This window comes from Rattus norvegicus, chromosome 18 (genome assembly GCF_036323735.1).
Source record: "Rattus norvegicus strain BN/NHsdMcwi chromosome 18, GRCr8, whole genome shotgun sequence".
Classification (NCBI taxonomy): domain Eukaryota; kingdom Metazoa; phylum Chordata; class Mammalia; order Rodentia; family Muridae; genus Rattus; species Rattus norvegicus.
In genome coordinates, this window is record NC_086036.1 from 46,827,821 (window position 1) to 46,846,234 (window position 18,414).

Sequence of the window (18,414 nt, forward strand, 5' to 3'; positions counted from 1 at the left end):
AACAGCAGAGTCAAATGGAATTGATAGCATATTAGGTTCTCGGCTTATGAGATTAGGATACCAAACATGTAATGGTCACCATGACTACATTTATTAACTAAAATCTTGTGGGCACCATGGAGTTACCAATTCAGGATCAGTCGGAGCTTCTGTAAAAGATCAAAGCTGACCAGAAAAGGTTTGTTTTATGTCTTCTTGCTTGTGATTGCTCTTCAACACAATTACCTTGTCCTTTCCACCAGGTGGTTGACCAGATTGATACCCTGACCTCTGACCTACAGCTGGAGGATGAGATGACTGACAGCTCCAAGACAGATACTCTGAACAGCAGCTCCAGTGGGACAACAGCTTCCAGCATAGAGAAGATCAAAGAACAGGCCAATGCCCCGCTCATTAAACCTCCCGCACATCCGTCTGCTATCCTCACTGTCCTGAGAAAGCCAAACCCTCCACCACCTCCTCCAAGGTTGACACCTGTGAGGTGCGAAGAGCCTCAAAAAGCAGCGCCAACTGCCAATCCTTTAAAGACCAACGGCACGCTTCTAAGGAATGGAGGATTACCGGGAAGACCCAACAAAATTCCCAATGGAGACATCTGCTGCGTACCCAATAGTAACTTGGATAAGGCTCCATTGCAGTCCCTAATGCACAGACCTGAAAAGGACAGGAGTCCTCAGGCAGGGCCTCGGGAACGAGTACGGTTCAATGAAAAAGTACAGTACCATGGCTATTGTCCTGACTGTGAGACCCGGTATAACATAAAGAATAGGGAGGTCCATTTACACAGTGAACCAGTCCATCCACCTGGGAAGCTCCCTCACTACGGACCTGTGCTCCCTCCTCCACCTCATCTCCCCACTTTCCCACTAGAAAACGGGGGACTGGGAATAAGCCACAGTAACAGCTTTCCTCCACACACACCTGCAACCGTGCCTCCTCCACCCACTGCACCGAAACCACAGAAGACCATCCTGAGGAAATCCACCACTACCACCGTGTGATGTCTGCCATTTAAGAAAACATTTCTGTTTGTTTTTAATTTTCTATATGATAAACGTAAAATAATAAGTAATGAGCACTTTCTACTCAAGCAATAAAAAGCCCAAATATATTAATCTGCATTCAACAAAGTGGCATAAAATTCACCTGGTAAGTATGCAGAATGATGCTTCTGTCCTGGACGTGCTTGGTTTTCTCTGTCCCATCATCAGAAACTGCAAAAAAAAATTGAGAAAGTATGAATGCAATTTATTTTTCCTGATTGACCTAAGACAGACTGTGACCTTCGTATTCCAAGTATTTTGATTTATGATAAGAGCTGGGATGTCATATATTTTGATTTGTTAATAAAGCCAGGACAATCCATTCCATTCATGCCTAACTCATCTATGCATTGATGATGTCATAATCCTCCCTTTGATCTAATGCTTTTTATTAAGAATTTTAATACTGAAGGACTATTTTATTATTTTTCTAAAGATGTTTGTCAATAGTTTTGCATCATGAAATGCTGAGGACACTACCAAAAAGTTTATTTTCTATACTATACAATTTGACTCATGTGTTCAACTCTATGTGTAATAAAATATTTTGAGCTTTGGAAATATGTCAATAAATAATAGTAAATAATGAGAAAGCCTAACGTTCCCGAGGATTAAAATGACGTAGAAGTTATTTTAACTCATGTTAACATTCACTGCAATGGGAAGCCAGTCCCTAGAGTTTGAGCAAGGTGACACTGATTGGATATCACACTTTCTAGACTAAATATCCAACCTATTCGGTAAGTAGATCCTTACAACAGTTTCCTACTATACACGTCCATTATGATCCTTCTAGAATCATCCGTTGAAAGCCTTTGATGTTGTTAAGCCTTCTCACAGGACTCATTGTAGATAAGTACATTGAAAGGTTGAAATTTTTGCCTTCTGTCTACCTGAGCAAGCTCAAATTTCCTGAAAGAACACAGAGTTATAGCAAGGAAATTGGAGGTATGTCTATTCACAGGGTATGTTCAGCAATGGCCTTTCCTTTTCTCTTCTAAGTTAAAGGGTGTCAGGGATTTTTCCATGTCCCATATAAGAATCTTTTCTTTCTATCTTCAAACCCAAGCCTTTCTCCGGAGTAATATCCACCAACTTAGGAATCGTAACCAACTCATAGATCAGTCACTTCCCAGTTGCACTGATTTGGACTGATGTGACATTTTGCCTTGGAGATAAAAATTATTTATCTCCCAAAAATCATTGTGAGGTAAAGTGCCTGTAACAGGGAGGGGCAGGAATCTTTTATGAGGTAATAGTGGAGGGCAACTGCTGGTGGGAATTAGTGTACTGTGTGATCTGAAAATATGAGTGATCTTTTCATATATGTTCCTTATAATTTTAAAACTTTAACTTTTGCTGCTACAGAAAAGTAGTCTTATGAATACTCTTCAAAACAGCTTTCTATTGATATGACAATGTATTTTGGGGGAGACTATACAAAGAATATAGAATTTATTATTTAAATGAATGACTGGATGAACAAAATAAAGGAGAGACAGAGAATGTCCTGTAAAAATTTACTCAGTGTGCTCTTTTCATCTTTTTGTGTTGTACATGAGGGTGATGTAAGCTGGATAATCCAATATTTTAGAAAGATATAAGACAGTCATGAATAAAGACCCTAATCTAATATTTATTAACTGTATGATTAGTGTATTTAAGAGATACCACCAAGGAAAATAAGTTATTTTGAATTGTTGAATACTAAAATAATGTGTTCTTAACTTTTTACTCCATGCATTTCCTTGAAATAAAATTACTTCAGTAAAATAACCTTTTTAGATTTATTATATTAGTGCCTTTTAGCCAACCTAGTGCTAGATGATTGAATTTTGTTTTCTTCCTTTAGTTCATCTTTATTCAGTCAGCCACTAAAATCTATCAAGTACGATGTGGATTCAGGGTTTGACCCATGGTGATGTCTGGGAACCACATTGTGTCTCAAGGTATCACAAATAGTTCACAAAACAGATAATTTTTCTTGAAGTAAAACAAACTGAATGAACTAAAGTATTAAAATTTCTTGAAAGAGGAAGGACATTGGCTAATATATCTAGGGAAAAAAAACCTTAGAGATCTAAAGCCATATCTCTTCTTCAAAATGTAGACCAAGTTTCCTCATAAAGGGACATCTTTTTTTATTTAATCAGTGACTACATTTGTCTCTAAATCAAAATATTTATAATAAAATAACTAGAAAATCAAGTTAAACATCAACTGAAAGTTTCATGGTCATTGTCATATAATTTATATATATTTTATAAAACATATACTAATTTATGTATGAAACAAAATAAATGGTAGAGTGCAATAGTATCAAGACTAAATATATTTTAAATTAAGGTTATTTCAATTTTCTTTTATATGTAATATGCTGTACAATAATGATATTTGCAAAATTAATAATTTCACATCATTTATTGGAACCTGTACTTTTAACCTATACAAACCTATAAACAGTGTAATGAAATTAAGATATATCACAATATTTTTCTGGAAGCATATAATTAAAATGTCACCAAGGAAAACAGTATTTGTAACTAGCCAACGTTGTTTGCCAAACTGAAAAGTTGAAGTACTCACATTGCTTAACATGGATTAGAGCATTAGGGAACACATCATTGCACATGTAGGAAGCATGATGCTTCATTCCTCACTCTAAAGGGTGAATTTGTACAGGTGGAAGAGCTTTCCTTATTTTAAAGGCAGCTTCTTGTTATGGTATTGATTTGTGAACTTTTATTTACATAGTTTACACAAAGTCCATTGCAGGTGCGGTTCCTGCTGCGTGTAGCGTGGCAGATGCTACTTATGACACCATCCCTTCATGGCTCTGTGCCAAAATTTATTTCCACTGACACAGTTGTTGTTAATTAGACCATAGTGTGAATGACTTCTGCCTCTTCAATATAGGCAAGTACTTTCAAATTTTAAGTGCTATTATATTTCTATTATAATAATTCTATTTAATAATAATAACAACAACAAGAATGAGGAAAATCCTTCCTTACATTCCCAATATTTGTAGTCATTTTATAAAAGAGGCAATCTACTATTTCTAGATCATTCTTAAGCTAAGTATGAAAGTATTTTCAGAAAAACACAAAGATATACAAAACCATAAAACTCTCTCCTCTTTCAACTCATCATCATTTCCATGTGTTTCTTCATTAGTTTACTAAGATGCTGGGAAGAAAAGTATGAGTTAGAGAGATGGTTTAATTGTCCTAAGAAAGCTCTGAGATTCAAAGTATAATCCCACTGCACTGCTACTGTTCAAAGAGTAAAAGAGAAGACACAATTGATTTTTGGCTTTCTTTGGACAGATCAGTATTTGCTTTTAGTATGAACAAGGCAACATCATCACCTATGATAGCTACTTACAACATGTAGGTCACATCCCTTTGGGGGTTGAATATTAGATAGTCTACATATCAAATATTTACCTTATGATTTATAACAGTAGCAAAATGACAGTTATGAAGTGGCAACAAGATATTTGATGTGGGGGTCACAACAGCATGAGGAACTCTTTTAAGGGTTGCAGCATTAGGAAGGTTGAGAACCACTTACCTAAGAGAAGTATGAAGCTATTCACAGTTTTCTGTTTATATAGTTCAAGGCTCTGGTTTTGTTGTCTTTTTTTATGTGTATATATTATATGAACACATTCTAAGTAGTTATGTACTTAACTGCTTGTAATGAAGTCAGGAGCTATCTCTTGCCTGGATACACTTCTGTAGACTATATGTGGCTGAGACATATAATAATCCTGAAACTTTTGGGTATTAGTTCTCCTTATTTTTTCTTGGTAACACGTTTCTGTAATGTGCTGTTAAAACAAGAGCAAAAAGATTGCACAGCTATTTACTTTGCTAAAGTACTGATGATTTCTAAGTGAGGAGATGATTTATGAGCCATGGGGTTTTTTAAGTCATACCACATAATTAGGTAAAGTGCTTGGGCTATGACAATTACCAGGCATTACCATAAAATCACATGGCCTTTCCTGGGTCAATGTGTAGCTGTGCCACTACAATTAAGTTTTCAGAGTAAACATTTCAGAGTTGTAGAGTCATTTAACTTCAATAGTTCTGAAGAAATGACAGGCATGGTGCAATAGGTAAGATGCATGGTGGTATTGAGCATACACTGCAGTTAGCTTGGCCCTTATGAAGCTGTGACTATGTGGGTGGCATTTGAATCACTTTAATTTATCGTCTCTGTCTCTTATAGGGGGAATCTCTTTTCTGCACATTTTTATGTCGGCATGAGTCCTCAAGCTTTTTCATCCCCAAACACCATCATTAATTTTGTTCTTCAAGCCCTGAACTCTGCCCAACTCTTCTGCATTCTTAAGCGTTATTTGGACGCTTGAAAAATGATTTCCTAATGTTAATTTGACATCCTTAATGTGTTTGATCTTTACAGGATATAAAAAGGGATTTCAGACAGTTTAGCAGGCATCTAAATGGAATGAGTCCCTGAATTACTTTCCCATATGAAATAATGCAGCAGCACCTCTTAGTTCTTTCTACAAATTCAAACACCATTATTATGATCCTTTCTCCTAAGATGGTCTGGTCTGATTCCATGATGACTCTCATGTCATTCTGTTCACCAGTGTTTCCTTTATGAATTTCTTCTACTTCACATTGACCCCAAAAACTAAAATAGTGCTGCTTCACAATGGAACCTTTAAGGAACCAGTGTAATAGATCCCTCTCTAATGAGAGTCACCAATCTTATGCTCTACAACAACAGAGGCAATTTCGATAATTTAAAAACATAAGTATCAATTCTCATAACCTCAAAGGGGATTTTGTACCAGATAAAAATGAGTAAAATGGTGTCTGTCTGTCTGTCTGTCTGTCTGTCTGTCTCTCTCTCTCTCTCTCTCTCTCTCTCTCTCTCTCTGTGTGTGTGTGTGTGTGTGTGTGTGTGTGTGTGTGTGTGTGTGTGTGTGTGTGTAGTTGGTGCCAGTTCATAATAGCAAGACTGATATGAAATCCTCTAAGGAGTTTATTTAATGCTGAGTCTGCTGCAAAAATGTTCTGTGTACATTATTTTTCTTTCAACACATCTCTTTGTCTCCATAACATCTTGATACCTAAAGACATTGTCATTCCCTAAATTTTACGAAGGAGCAAACTGTGGTACTGGAAACCTGCTGCCTAAGATATTAGATTTGTTCATGGGCAAATGCCAAAGTTCTAACTCAGGTACATTTCCTCCACACCCCACATTCACTCTCCCCTCCAGAATGATAGCATTGGTCATGCATTGTTTACATATAGTCTGTTGAAATCATTGTTTTCTATAATTTACTTAAGAAGCTGTTCAATGATATACCATGAGAAGAATTAGTATATTTCTACATGCTACCATACTACCATAGAGCAAATAACTCTAATGCAATGGTTCTCAACCTGTAGGTCCAACCCCTTCCAGAGTCAAGCAACCCTTTCACAAGGGTAATATATAGACATCCTACACATCAGACATTTACATTATGATTCATAACAGTAGAGAATTACAGTTATAAGGTAGCAATGAAAATAATTTTATGGTTAGGGGGATCATCACAACATGAGGAACTGTATTAAATGGCCTCAGGCTGAGGAAGGTTAAGAACCACTGCTCTTGTATCTGTGCCTACCTAGGCCCACAGCAGCCATTTAGAAAACAGACGATGAGGATTCAAATTCATCTTCTAGAGCAGCAACAGCCAAAGTAGGTGGAACTGAAGACCTGCATGCATCATTAGTAGCACTAGTGTTGTCAGCTCACCATGCCTGTCATCATTTCCAAAGACGGTTGAGTTTGTAGTGTATAAACCCTGATCATTATACCGACCATCATAGACTTCTCTCTTTTTTGTATAACGTAATGTTGCTTTAATTGCATCACAATGACGGTGTTTTGTTATATTAATAATTGGTGAAGAGAAAATCAATACAACAGCCATGTTAAATGACCAGTAAGAGAAATTCGCATCTTTTAGTACATGTGAGTGATGAGATGTAGATTTTATTTTAGCATCTAAGGACATTATAATTCTGTCTGAAGCTACTCAACCACGTAATAATTTTTTAAGTAAACCTCTCAGAATTGCTTACTAAATTTTCCTTTTATAAACCTCCTTTAATAGAGTGTTGGTGTTTTAATTCAGGAAGTCTAGAACTTATTAGATAGCCTGGACTGACCTTGAACTTGCACCAGTCCTCCTGCTTCAGTCTCCTGAGTGCCGAGTCAACATGATTCAGCTTTAAAATGTATAAGTTATGAACTATTTGGTATATTATGTCCCCATATACATAAATTTACTCAGAAAAATGCATTACCTAATTTGACCACATACACTCATGAATATAATTGTCAGAGAAGAAGCAGGCAATCCTACTCCAGAAATATGTTACTGGTCATATAAGTTGTGACATGTGTATGTCATGTTTAATATGGTTCAGAATGAAAATATATTATTGTAAAACATCAATTTGAAAAGAGAATGTATAGATTTTAGTTACATTTTTCTCAGTACCTAAGAGCATTCTGGATAAAATCATTTAACCAGGTCAGAGACTTTGGATCATAGACATATGAGGTTGTGGCTATAGCTCATTGGTGTGTGCCCATTACACAAGGAGCCATTGTTCAATCCTTACTAATAAACACCCAGGAAATCACAAATAAACAAATTGAAATGAAAATAATGGTGCTACTTTTTATTCCTGACTGTACTCATCTAATCCTGTGTGATAAAGCAAAGGAGCAATGGCAGCAGAAGGAGGCTGTAATTGCATCAACACATGCTAAGGTGCAAGCTTCAGTAATTTCATTGGCGTTCATGCTGAAATGAAAAATGGATGAGGCAGCTTCAAGGTTCAGCAAGGCTGGGAACTTCAGAGCTGTTGAACATAAAAAATCACCAAAACTCCTCTCTCTCTCTCTCTCTCTCTCTCTCTCTCTCTCTCTCTCTCTCTCTCTCTCTCTAAGAAGAGGTTTTGAAAGAAGTCTTATAAATGAACCCTGGGACTTAAGCATGCTATAGGGTACCAACTCTGAGTGACGTGGTAGATTTTCAAAGAGAGCTATGTTATGTTCATGGAGTGGAAACCTTTGTGCTGAGAGAAATGGGATATTTACACCACTTAGCTCAAACACATCTGCCATTTTACTTACTTGTTCAGTTCACATTCTTTTCCAGCTGATGCCTCTCTTCTGGTCACAACCCAGTAGTGATGTCTATTCTATTCCTTTACCCATTCCACCCTAACATTGTAGAACTGCACTCACACCTTGGATTATATCCTTTTATTTCATAGGTTATAAATCTCTCCTGCAACACTACTTTATGCCTTAATAATTTTCTGTGTTTCTGAGTACACCATCTGCTAGTATGTTTACATTAGGCCATAGTTATGTAATGTGGATAAAATCTCTCCAGCAGTAGTAAAACAACAAATAAGCACAAAGTGTTGTCATTAATCTGTGATACATGTCAAATTACTTATGGTGTTTGCTAATCTGGTAAATTTATTTGTGTTTACTAAGGTAAATGCTAGTGACATTTTATCATCTCATTTACGAAGTGACAGTTTAACTGAAATACTTTTCTAGCTGTCGTTATTATTAAGTAGCTCTAATTACTTACCTCAGACATAGAGAGATCATATGTAGAAGTCTAATTTTTAATTTATTACACTTTGTGAATTAACAAGTCAGAAAATGAATATGATATATATCCGAGAAAAATGCAACAAAAAACAAATTGTAACTCGTTAAACAAGAGTGCCTTAATTTTAACTGCTTATGATAATATGAAATACAAACACAAACAAACTTATTTAGCATCGAGCTTCCAAAGTAATAATGCTAGAAGGCTTTATGCATCTTCTAAAAATGTTTGTTCAAATAAGAAATGAAGCCATAGAATGATTGTTTAAGAGAAACAGTCTATATTTATATTACAAGCATTATTTTTGTCATAGTTGCTAATCAGTGAATGAATATTTCAGTGACATACCTTTTTAACTACTGAAAAATATGCTAAAATAGGTCATATGGCCTCACACTATGATCATCTAATAGGATTATTTCCTCCTAACTGAAATCACCATTCATAGAAAAGAGAGTATTTTCAACCTCAATTTATGCTGCCTTTTTAAAACTTCAGTGTTCTGTCTCACGATGTCTCTACTTTGCCAACTACCTAAAACACACAAGACAAAGTCCTTTCTTGTGGGCAGACAAAGCTGGTCTCCAGCTTGCAGTTCTCCTACCTCTACCTCCTGAGTGCTAGAGTAACAGCCAAGCCACTATGCCCACCCTAGAGCATCTAGAGTTTTAGCACAATGCTTTTTGTGATTTCTCAGTAAGTTATCTGATCAACCTGCTTTCCCATTCTGGCTGCAGTGGCCTCTCTTTTCTTTTTTTATTCTTTCTTTTTTTTTGTCTTTCCATACATCCAAGTCTCTTTACTTTCTGCTGACTTTTCCTTTGTAAAGTCACAATATAAGTAACTGCCAAGGATGATGACTTCTTTAATCCTTTCCCTCTAGACCATTACCTTTGCCACTTGCCTGGTAACTGATCTCTTGTCCCTGTGTTTGCTCTATTTCAACCCCTATTTCTCACTGTTTAATTATAATACTGAAATGATATCAGGTTAGGAGTCCATACTCTTTAAGATTTTTCACTGAGCTTGCCAGTTCTAACGAAGCCTTTCCAGCTCAACATTTGGTTTGTTTGAGAATTTCACATATGGACATAATGTGCTTTGATGAAGTCTACCTGCTATTCTCATTTTCAGTTTCTTGACTATCTACAGTTCTATGTGGGGAAAAACAAAATGTCTCACCAAAGGATACAAATATGTTTATGGGTGAAGGCCATCTATTGTATCATGAGCAGCCTCTCCGGAGCTACATCTTGAAAACATTTGGTTCTCACTGTCTCAGAAGTCATCAGTTGTCAATAGCTCCTAAAGTCAGGTTTTGCCTTTCTGTCCACCTTGGTCTTCCATGATAGCATTTTTTCATTTGCTTTATGCATGGCTTGTACTGGCTGCTTCTGCGAGTCAATAAGAACAGCTTCCCTTTTGTATCTGGAAAACATTGTTTGCTGTATTCACCCACTGTATCTTGCTCTTATAATGTTTATACCATGTCTTCTGGACTGATCTCTGAGCTTTAGGAAGAAGGGTTCTATCTAGATGTCCCATTTAGCATTGAATGTTCTATAGTGCCTTCTACTATTCATGTTGACCAGTTGTGGGTTCAGTAATCAAAAAATTCTGCAAAATGAAGCCTCTGTGATATTTTCTGGAAGATGACATTATATATGGGAATAAAGATACGTCCTCAGGAGTTGATTAAAACTATATCCTCTTAGAAAAATAACAGTGGCAGGCTTTTCACTAAGGTTTGCACATACCTAGACACAGGTTCATAGCTCTGCCATCAGTGAGTATGAGTTCTGTCTTGTGTAGAAGCCCTTAAATCTAATCCAAAAGTGGCTGTTTATCCCCACAACATTCTTATCGCCTTTGAAGCAGTGGACATATCCTGCTCGGTCAGACATGATTGTAGTTTTGAAGTGTTCACGCCTTAACCAGATGGATAATGATTTTCCTTTCTGGTAGTGTACTTAACCTGTTTCAGAACCATGAAAGCCAGCCAAAAACGATCAAAGCTTCTTAGGCAGAAATAACTTGATTTCTCCATGTTCTATGACTCAAGTATGAGGCATTTTCAACAATGTTTCACCAGGTTTTGGAAAGTAAGCAAGAGCAAGAGCAAGAGCAATAGTATATAACAGTTGAAGGAATCTGGGAACCCAATGACTAACGATTGCAAAAGAGCTTACTAGTTGATAGTCTATGATGTTTAGGAGTAATTTTACCCCCTTGTTATAAAGAACTTCATTTAGACTATTGTCATGTATGTATGTGTATACATTTTTAAAAGCTCTATGTTGGTATGTTTCATATGACTTTGTCAAAGGACTTTAATGTTAGTTATCCCTCTCATACAATTTGTAGAGGCTCCTTTAAAATTCCAGAAATAGATCTACCCTGTGACCCAGCAATATAACTCTTGGGCATATAATCAAAGGGTTCTACATACTTCTAGAAGGATACTTGCACAACCAAGTTTATAATTACTCTATTCAGAATAGCGATGAATTGCAACAGCCTAGATTCCCATCAAATGGTGACTACATAATGAAAATGGGGTACATTAACCCAACTAAATACGATCCAACTGCTTAAAAAAACTAAATTATAAAATCTTTGGGTAAGTGATAGAACTAAAAATAGTCATTAGTGAATAAGGTAACCCAGGATCAGCAAGAATGTGCCAACGGTTGCACATTCTCCCTCGTATGTTGATGTTAGCTTTCAATCTCTAAATATGTAAATCTAAATTAGAGTAGTCATAGAAGTCAGGTAACCAGTAACAGGTCATGGATAGAAGAGGTTCTAAAGAAAATGCATATGGACCCAAGCAATATAAAAATGGCATTGAAAATACTGGAACAAAAGAAAACTAACTGCAGTGGGTGATACTCATACTGATACACAGGGGAGCTTGTTCACTCTCTCCTCTTTTATATCTTATTTTCCATTGTGACGTCTTCTGCTCCAAGTGGTCCCAGCCTAAAATGATGCTCTTGTTCTGTAGATTCTGCTCTCTATAACTTCTGCATTGATTTGATGATCTTACTCATTAAAAACAATAAAATGCCTATGAAATGGTTATGGAACAGTAAAGTTTCATGAAAAAGTAAACATAAAAGAGTTTATGGAAAGGGGCCTGGAAAGATTGCTGAGCAGATAACGCCGCTGGCCGCTCCTCTAGTGGACCCAGATTAGATTCTCAGTTCCCACATGTATATCACAGACATCTGTTACTTCAGAACCAAGGGAGCCAGTACTCTCTCTGGCCTCCATCAGTAACAGCCACTCATGGTACACAAATATAGCTGCATACTCATTAGATGATGAGTATATAAATATTAAAACTGTCTATGAAATATACTATTTTTGTTTGTTTCTTAGAAATTTATTTCTTGGACTGGCAAGAGGGTGCAATGTTTTCTGTTGCTGTGATAAATACACTGACAAAAGCAAGGTGGGATATAAATGTTTCTGTTAGTTCATAATTCCAGTCTAGATTTCATTTGATTTGCATTGACATAGTGGCAGTACCTTGGGATAGCTCATCATGTTACATTCATAGTCAGAGCAGGGAACAAGGAATTTATGCATACATGCATGCATGCATGCATGCTCTTGGTCCATTCACTTCTATATTTAGAAAACATTATTGTTTAATCCTTTAATACATATAAACAATGTGTTTACATGATGTATTTCCTGCTCTTAGAATGGTACCATCCACAGTGGAAAGGTCTTTCCAATTCAATTAACATACTCAAGATAATACTCGACATATATGTCACAGGTTAATCAGTTGTATATAATTCCTTCCTTACATTCTTTCCCAGATTATTATAAATTATGTCAAGAAAACAAAAACAAACCATTGCATCAGGTAAAGGTGCTTTCTTCAAGCCTGAGGACTTCAGCTAGATTTCCCAGGATCCACAGCATTGAAAAAACAAACAAACAGACTTTCTCTAATTATTTTCTGACACACACACACACACACACACACACACACACACACACACACACAGAGAGAGAGAGAGAGAGAGAGAGAGAGAGAGAGATAGATAGAGAGAGAGAGAGAGGTGTTACATTAATTATTTAAAATGAATGTTAGGCAAGAATATTTAAAGAAAACATATGTCAGGTCAGGCTAACAGTGGACAGCTCCAATTAGCCCGTCTTCACATAATGCTTATGTACTCTGAAATGAATAAGATGCAGCTGTCAATATAAAAGGTAAATAAGGACTGCAGAAAAGGCTCGGCAGTTAAAAGTACATACTGATCTTGTAGAGAACTCTCAATCCTTTCCATCTATAACCTATGTAGGTTGACTTAACAATTGTCTCTACCTCCAACTGTAGGGGGTCTGACAGTCTATTCTCAGCTGCTAGGTTTCTATATGCATATGTGCATACCTACATACACAGACACAGAGACATACACACACACACACATGCACATGCATACATATGCATATGTACATGCACACAACCAGATAAATACTAAAATAAAACATTTCACAGTATTCAGACTTATAAAAATAATCCCTGAAATTATATGCATACTAATAACACTAGATGGACTGAGCAGGTTATATTTATATATCTAGGTATAAAGGCATAATAATTAAAGTACAAGGGGCCATGAATGTGAGCTGAAGCAAGGTAGGTATGTGGGAGGAGTTGAGGGAGAAAGGGAAAGGAAGGAAATGCTGAAATAATGTTTTGATTAAAAAACATCTTAAAACTGAAACTCTAGTAAAAGTTGCCCTGAACACCGTGTAGTAAAAGGAAGATTCTGAATTCAGTGTATATGTGTTAGCTATAATTTTACCACTGGGATTTACATTAAAAATATTATTTACCCTTTTTAAAATTTTGAAGCTTTTTGAATCTACTTTGACTGAACTATGTAAATTTTCAAGGGACGAGTTTAGCTGCTGAGAAAGATTATTGAGAGACAGTCTGCTACATGAATGATGTTTGCAGTTAGACTCATATTTATCCGTTTTCATTGCGTGCATTTGAGACCTGGCTCATCCTCAGCTCCATCTAAATCTCTACGGTCCTGGGGATGGCTCACCCTCAGTGTCAGAGTCAAGCATAAAATAAGATATGCAGATATAATTGAAAGTTGGAATTGCACCAATGGTATTCTTAAACTATGTTGAACACATCCACTGACTGGGATAAAGCACACAAAGCTATACATGTTTTCTCCTCTCTGACAAGAAAAAAAATGAGCTGCTTTGACACAGTTACAATCAGCGATTTTAGCATGCTCCTTTTGTAAACCTAGTGACCTGAAGCTTTATGTTTTGTTTCTTACATGGTGCAAATCATGTTCTCCAGGGCACTGAATCTAGGACGTTCTATCTATTACTCTTCTCTTTTCTCTTTTAATATTTTATTGGTTATTTTGTTTTTTATTCCAAATGTTATCTCCCTCCTGGTTTCCCCTCTGAAAACTCCCATTCTACCCTCCTTCCCCTGCCTCCACAAGAATGCTCCCCAACCCACCAACCCATCCATTCCTGACCCACTGCCCTAGCATTCCCCTAAGCTGGGGCATCAAGCCTTTGCAGGACCAAGGGCTTGCCCACCCACTGATGCCAGACAAGGTCATCCTCTGCTACATTTGCAGCTAGAGCCATGGGTCCCTCCATCTGTACTCTTTGGTTGGTGGTTTAGTCCGTGGGAGCTCAGAATCGGGGGGTCTGGTTGGTTGTTGTTGTTCTTCCTATGGGGTTGCAAACCCCGTCAGCTCCTTCAGACCTTTCTCTAACTCCTCTTTTGGGGGCCTCATGCTCAGTTTGATGGTTAGCTACAAGCATCCACATCTTTATCCATAAGGCTCTGATGTCTTGCCGGAGACATCCATATCAGGCTCCTGTCAGCAAGCACTTCTTGGCATCAGCAAGTGTTTGGGTTTGGTGGCTGCACATGGGATGGATCTCTAGGTGGGGCAGTCTCTGGATGGCCCTTCCTTCAGTCTCTGTTCTCTATTATTATTTTTAATGAATCACTTTGATGAGGATCCAGCAACTACTTGGATGTATATATTTGTGAGTGAAGTCACAAAATGCACAATCAGGTTTAACATGATTTATTAGTTGCCATTTCCTGCTCTCATGACTTCTTATATGCTTTATTTAATGTATTGTTCCGTGCAATGTTTGGGGAGATAATTTTGAAAGATCTTGGTGACTTAGACTTCCTGCATGGAAGATTTCCTATCAGTAGTTTAAAGGTGTGACATTTGCCTAAGCTTGCAGTTATAAAGGTTAGTTCTCTTGCATTTCCTAGTCCAGGCAATAAGGAAAGTTTGTTTTGGATTTCTGGTAAGCCAAGGTAGACACAAACAGTGGCCGATGGCTTGATACACAGTAATCCTTTAAAGGAAAAGGATATGGGATTAGATTTTGTAATACTGCCTACAGGTATTTGGGAGCTTTTCTAAAATGAGTTGGGTCCCCTTGATGCAGTGGAGCTTAGGAGAGCAAATAGAAGCATGTGTGTTTCGCTTTATCTGCTGTCATAATTCAAACACAGAAACCAACTAATATCAAAATCCTTTCTCTTAAGAGAACACAGGGTCCTCGATTCCATTCTGTTCTCCACAAAGGAAACTGCCTCATACAGAAACACACACACACACGCGCACACACACACACACACACACACACACACACACACACACACACACACACGGAGGTAGAAAACCATATGGTCACTCCTTGACTCTGTGTTATGAAGGGCTATGGAGAGTAAACTTCCAATGTTAGATCTTAGAAATACATGAGTGGGAGGGCCTGGGCCTTCTGGGTATAGGAACTTGGCACCATTAGTCCTTTGAAAGATGCAGGGTTTAGATAAAAATGTTTGTGCTAATTGGATCAGAGACAACACACTTTTATTTTCCATATAAAAAGATTAGCAACACTTTGAAAAACCTGAAAATGCTACACGTTTTATGGTTCACACCACAGAATGTACACTCAAAACCACTTTGTCTTCAGTACACTTTATTTCTGGTTCTCCTTATACAACAATGTGTTTCTTATTCCTGACTAAACATTTGATTCATCTAGTAGCCTCATTACAGACTATTTAAATCGCATTATATTTAAAGTGGGCGTGGACATCAGTATGTCTAAATAGTATCAGATCATACTGGTATAGGAACTCACTACACCCAGCTTAGTAAATATGACATGAGTTCATCCGAGCTACAATAACATAGGATCAGTATGCACAAATCCTGTTAGCGATTTATTTCATTTTATTTACAAGATGACTTTATTTAAAAAATGACTCAGGAATCTATGTTTTCCAAAGTTTAAATGTTGACTAAATCCTTGTTTTATCTAATGCAAAATCTCTGAGTTAGAAAATAAAGACTATACAACTTCTAGGTATGACATTGGCACTCTGATTTCTTAAAATGAGAAAGTAAAATATATTAGTAAGTTACTACCAAAAGCATAGGGCGAATTGTGTGCATATAAGAAAAATTGTCTAGGTAGTAACAGTATGCTCCGACATTTGTAATTCTAAACAATGTCCTTCTAACTGTATGAAAAATCCATGTAGAGTCTTGGTTTGGTTGGGTCTTGTGTTGGGTTCTGTTGTTTTGAGACAAGATACATCCTTAGCTAACCTGGAACTTGTTAGGTAGACCAGGCTAGCCAGGAACAGACAATAATGTTCCTGCCTCTGCCTCTAAGTTGGGAATTACAGACATATACCCCACACCAGTGATCTTTGATTTACAGTTACATTATTCATATTTGCTAATGCTGTAGGTAAAATATCAAATATAATATCTTGACATTGTTAGAAATCTGACATTCTGCATAACCCCCTGAAATGAAATTGTCCTTCAGCAGTGGCGGTTATTTATAATAAGGTTTTATATCTTGGCATGTTTTATATGCTTTAAAAATATTAACTATCTCCTTATCTTTTTCATTTTTATTCTAAGGCAGAGGAAATTATTTTTCTGTGTAGAAAAATATTACATTTTCTAAATGACATTTTTCTACTAATTATACTCTTTTGTGATTACTTGGTCTTTTTCCATACTACTTTTAACAAACTTCAAACTTTTCTTTATTCTTTTATTTGAATGCTCTGGCTAAGGTAGTCAAGGTCATATTTTGATGATTCTGAGAAAGAAACTATTAAGAACATGATGATCGTTTAAAAGATTCAAATTATGTTTTAAACACTACAGATAGCTGTATTGTGAACAATTCACAGTGCTCTCCTCTGACACTCTGATAATTGTTTTACTGACAAGGTTTTTCTTTTCCAGCGCTGGAGATGGACTTCCAGCGCTGGGGATGGACTTACAGCTTCTTCAAGATAAGAAACTACCATTGTATTACTTCCTTAGCAATGAGATATTTTCAGATAGCCAATGGGTTGCAACTGGAATGGGATAATGTGAATTGGGAGAGAAGCATAGCACACTGTAATTTAAAAACATGTTTTCTGAAAGATACCAGGGTCCCACTGATTACTTACTGCATATCAGAAAAATGTCACCTTTGAACAAAGCTCTTTAGATACATTTTGCATTTTCCTTTCACCATGCTTCTTTAGCAGTTATGGAGCAAAGTTCAGAGAAATGTACTCTAATTAAAATGGACATAAAAATGCAGCCAGATGCTCTAACAAAGGATCCAGCAGAAGTAGAAAGGGGAAGAAGACATTATTGTTTGATTCGTGATGTGGTAAGGACAATCACTGACTTTGTATCCTTTTGTCCTCAGAGCCTGGGATCTTTGCTTTAACTACAGAGAACACTTAGACCACAATGAAGTGTAAGATTTTTACATTTAACGATTGCAGAGAATGTCACCCTTGTGCTTTCTGAGGTGATGATGCTCAGTCTTGTTTCCCGCTTTCATCGGTTCCAGGGAGAAAGCTGCAGATTTGCTTTAGGGGACACAGTCCCTGTCGGCTGTCTGCTGTTAACTGTGCAGCTAAGACTCTGAACTTCAGGAGTCTGGCCAGGATGTGGCTGTTAAAGTCCCAGCACTTCTAATGAGTGCCATGCAGACCACTAAGCCATCTCAACTGATACCAGAAGCAGATTTGCTATAATGTTTCTTGCCTATTGTACTTTAAAACAGAATACCAAATAATAAGCAAACTATAAAGGATCTTATCTATCTAATTTTCAAAAGATACCATAGCAGAAACATAACACCTGATCATGAAACCAGTATTTTCGAATCCCTGAGGCTGTCAGCACAGAGAAGCAGTCTGTGATTTGTAAAGGGAGTAAAGAAAAGATAACCTTTGCTGAGAAATCAGTATAATGTTGAGTATTTCACATGTTACTCTACTGTTTATGACAGCTTTTCTCATGGAATCCTTTGAACTGTCTGAAGAAGACTTTATGCATTGTTAAAGCATAGGGGTAAGATTATTTCAGTAAGGAAAAAAAAAAAAGACCACAACCGACGCTACTGAGGTTAAAGGCAAAGGAGTGCCAGCTTCTGGGCAGGCTGATGGAAAGGACGCTGGTGGTAGTCAGTGTGCTTAGACCATCCTTGTATTCTAACTGCTTATTAATCTTTAAGTTCCTAAGCTATAGAGAAACTGAAAATGAATACTACTTCTGGATCATTTCATTAAAACAAAACAAAACAAAACAACGACAACAACAACAAAAGAAAACA

At 36.9% G+C, this 18,414-nt stretch overlaps 1 protein-coding gene across 7 annotated transcripts in view; it reads left to right on the forward strand.

Annotated features, from left to right (window-relative positions):
* The window catches only part of Prr16 (proline rich 16), a 340,436-nt gene that overhangs the window by 205,005 nt on the left and 117,017 nt on the right, over nucleotides 1–18,414 (forward strand). For 4 of the 7 annotated variants that reach the window (XM_063277474.1, XM_063277475.1, XM_039096970.2 and 1 more), the window contains one exon: nucleotides 243–2,566. In XM_063277474.1, coding sequence (XP_063133544.1) covers nucleotides 243–1,001 — 759 coding nt within the window. In that variant the 3' untranslated portion in view covers nucleotides 1,002–2,566. Of the gene's footprint in view, nucleotides 1–242; nucleotides 3,019–18,414 lie in introns of those variants that run through there. The other 3 variants (XR_010059583.1, XR_005496051.2, NM_001108432.1) reach the window with 2 other exon arrangements.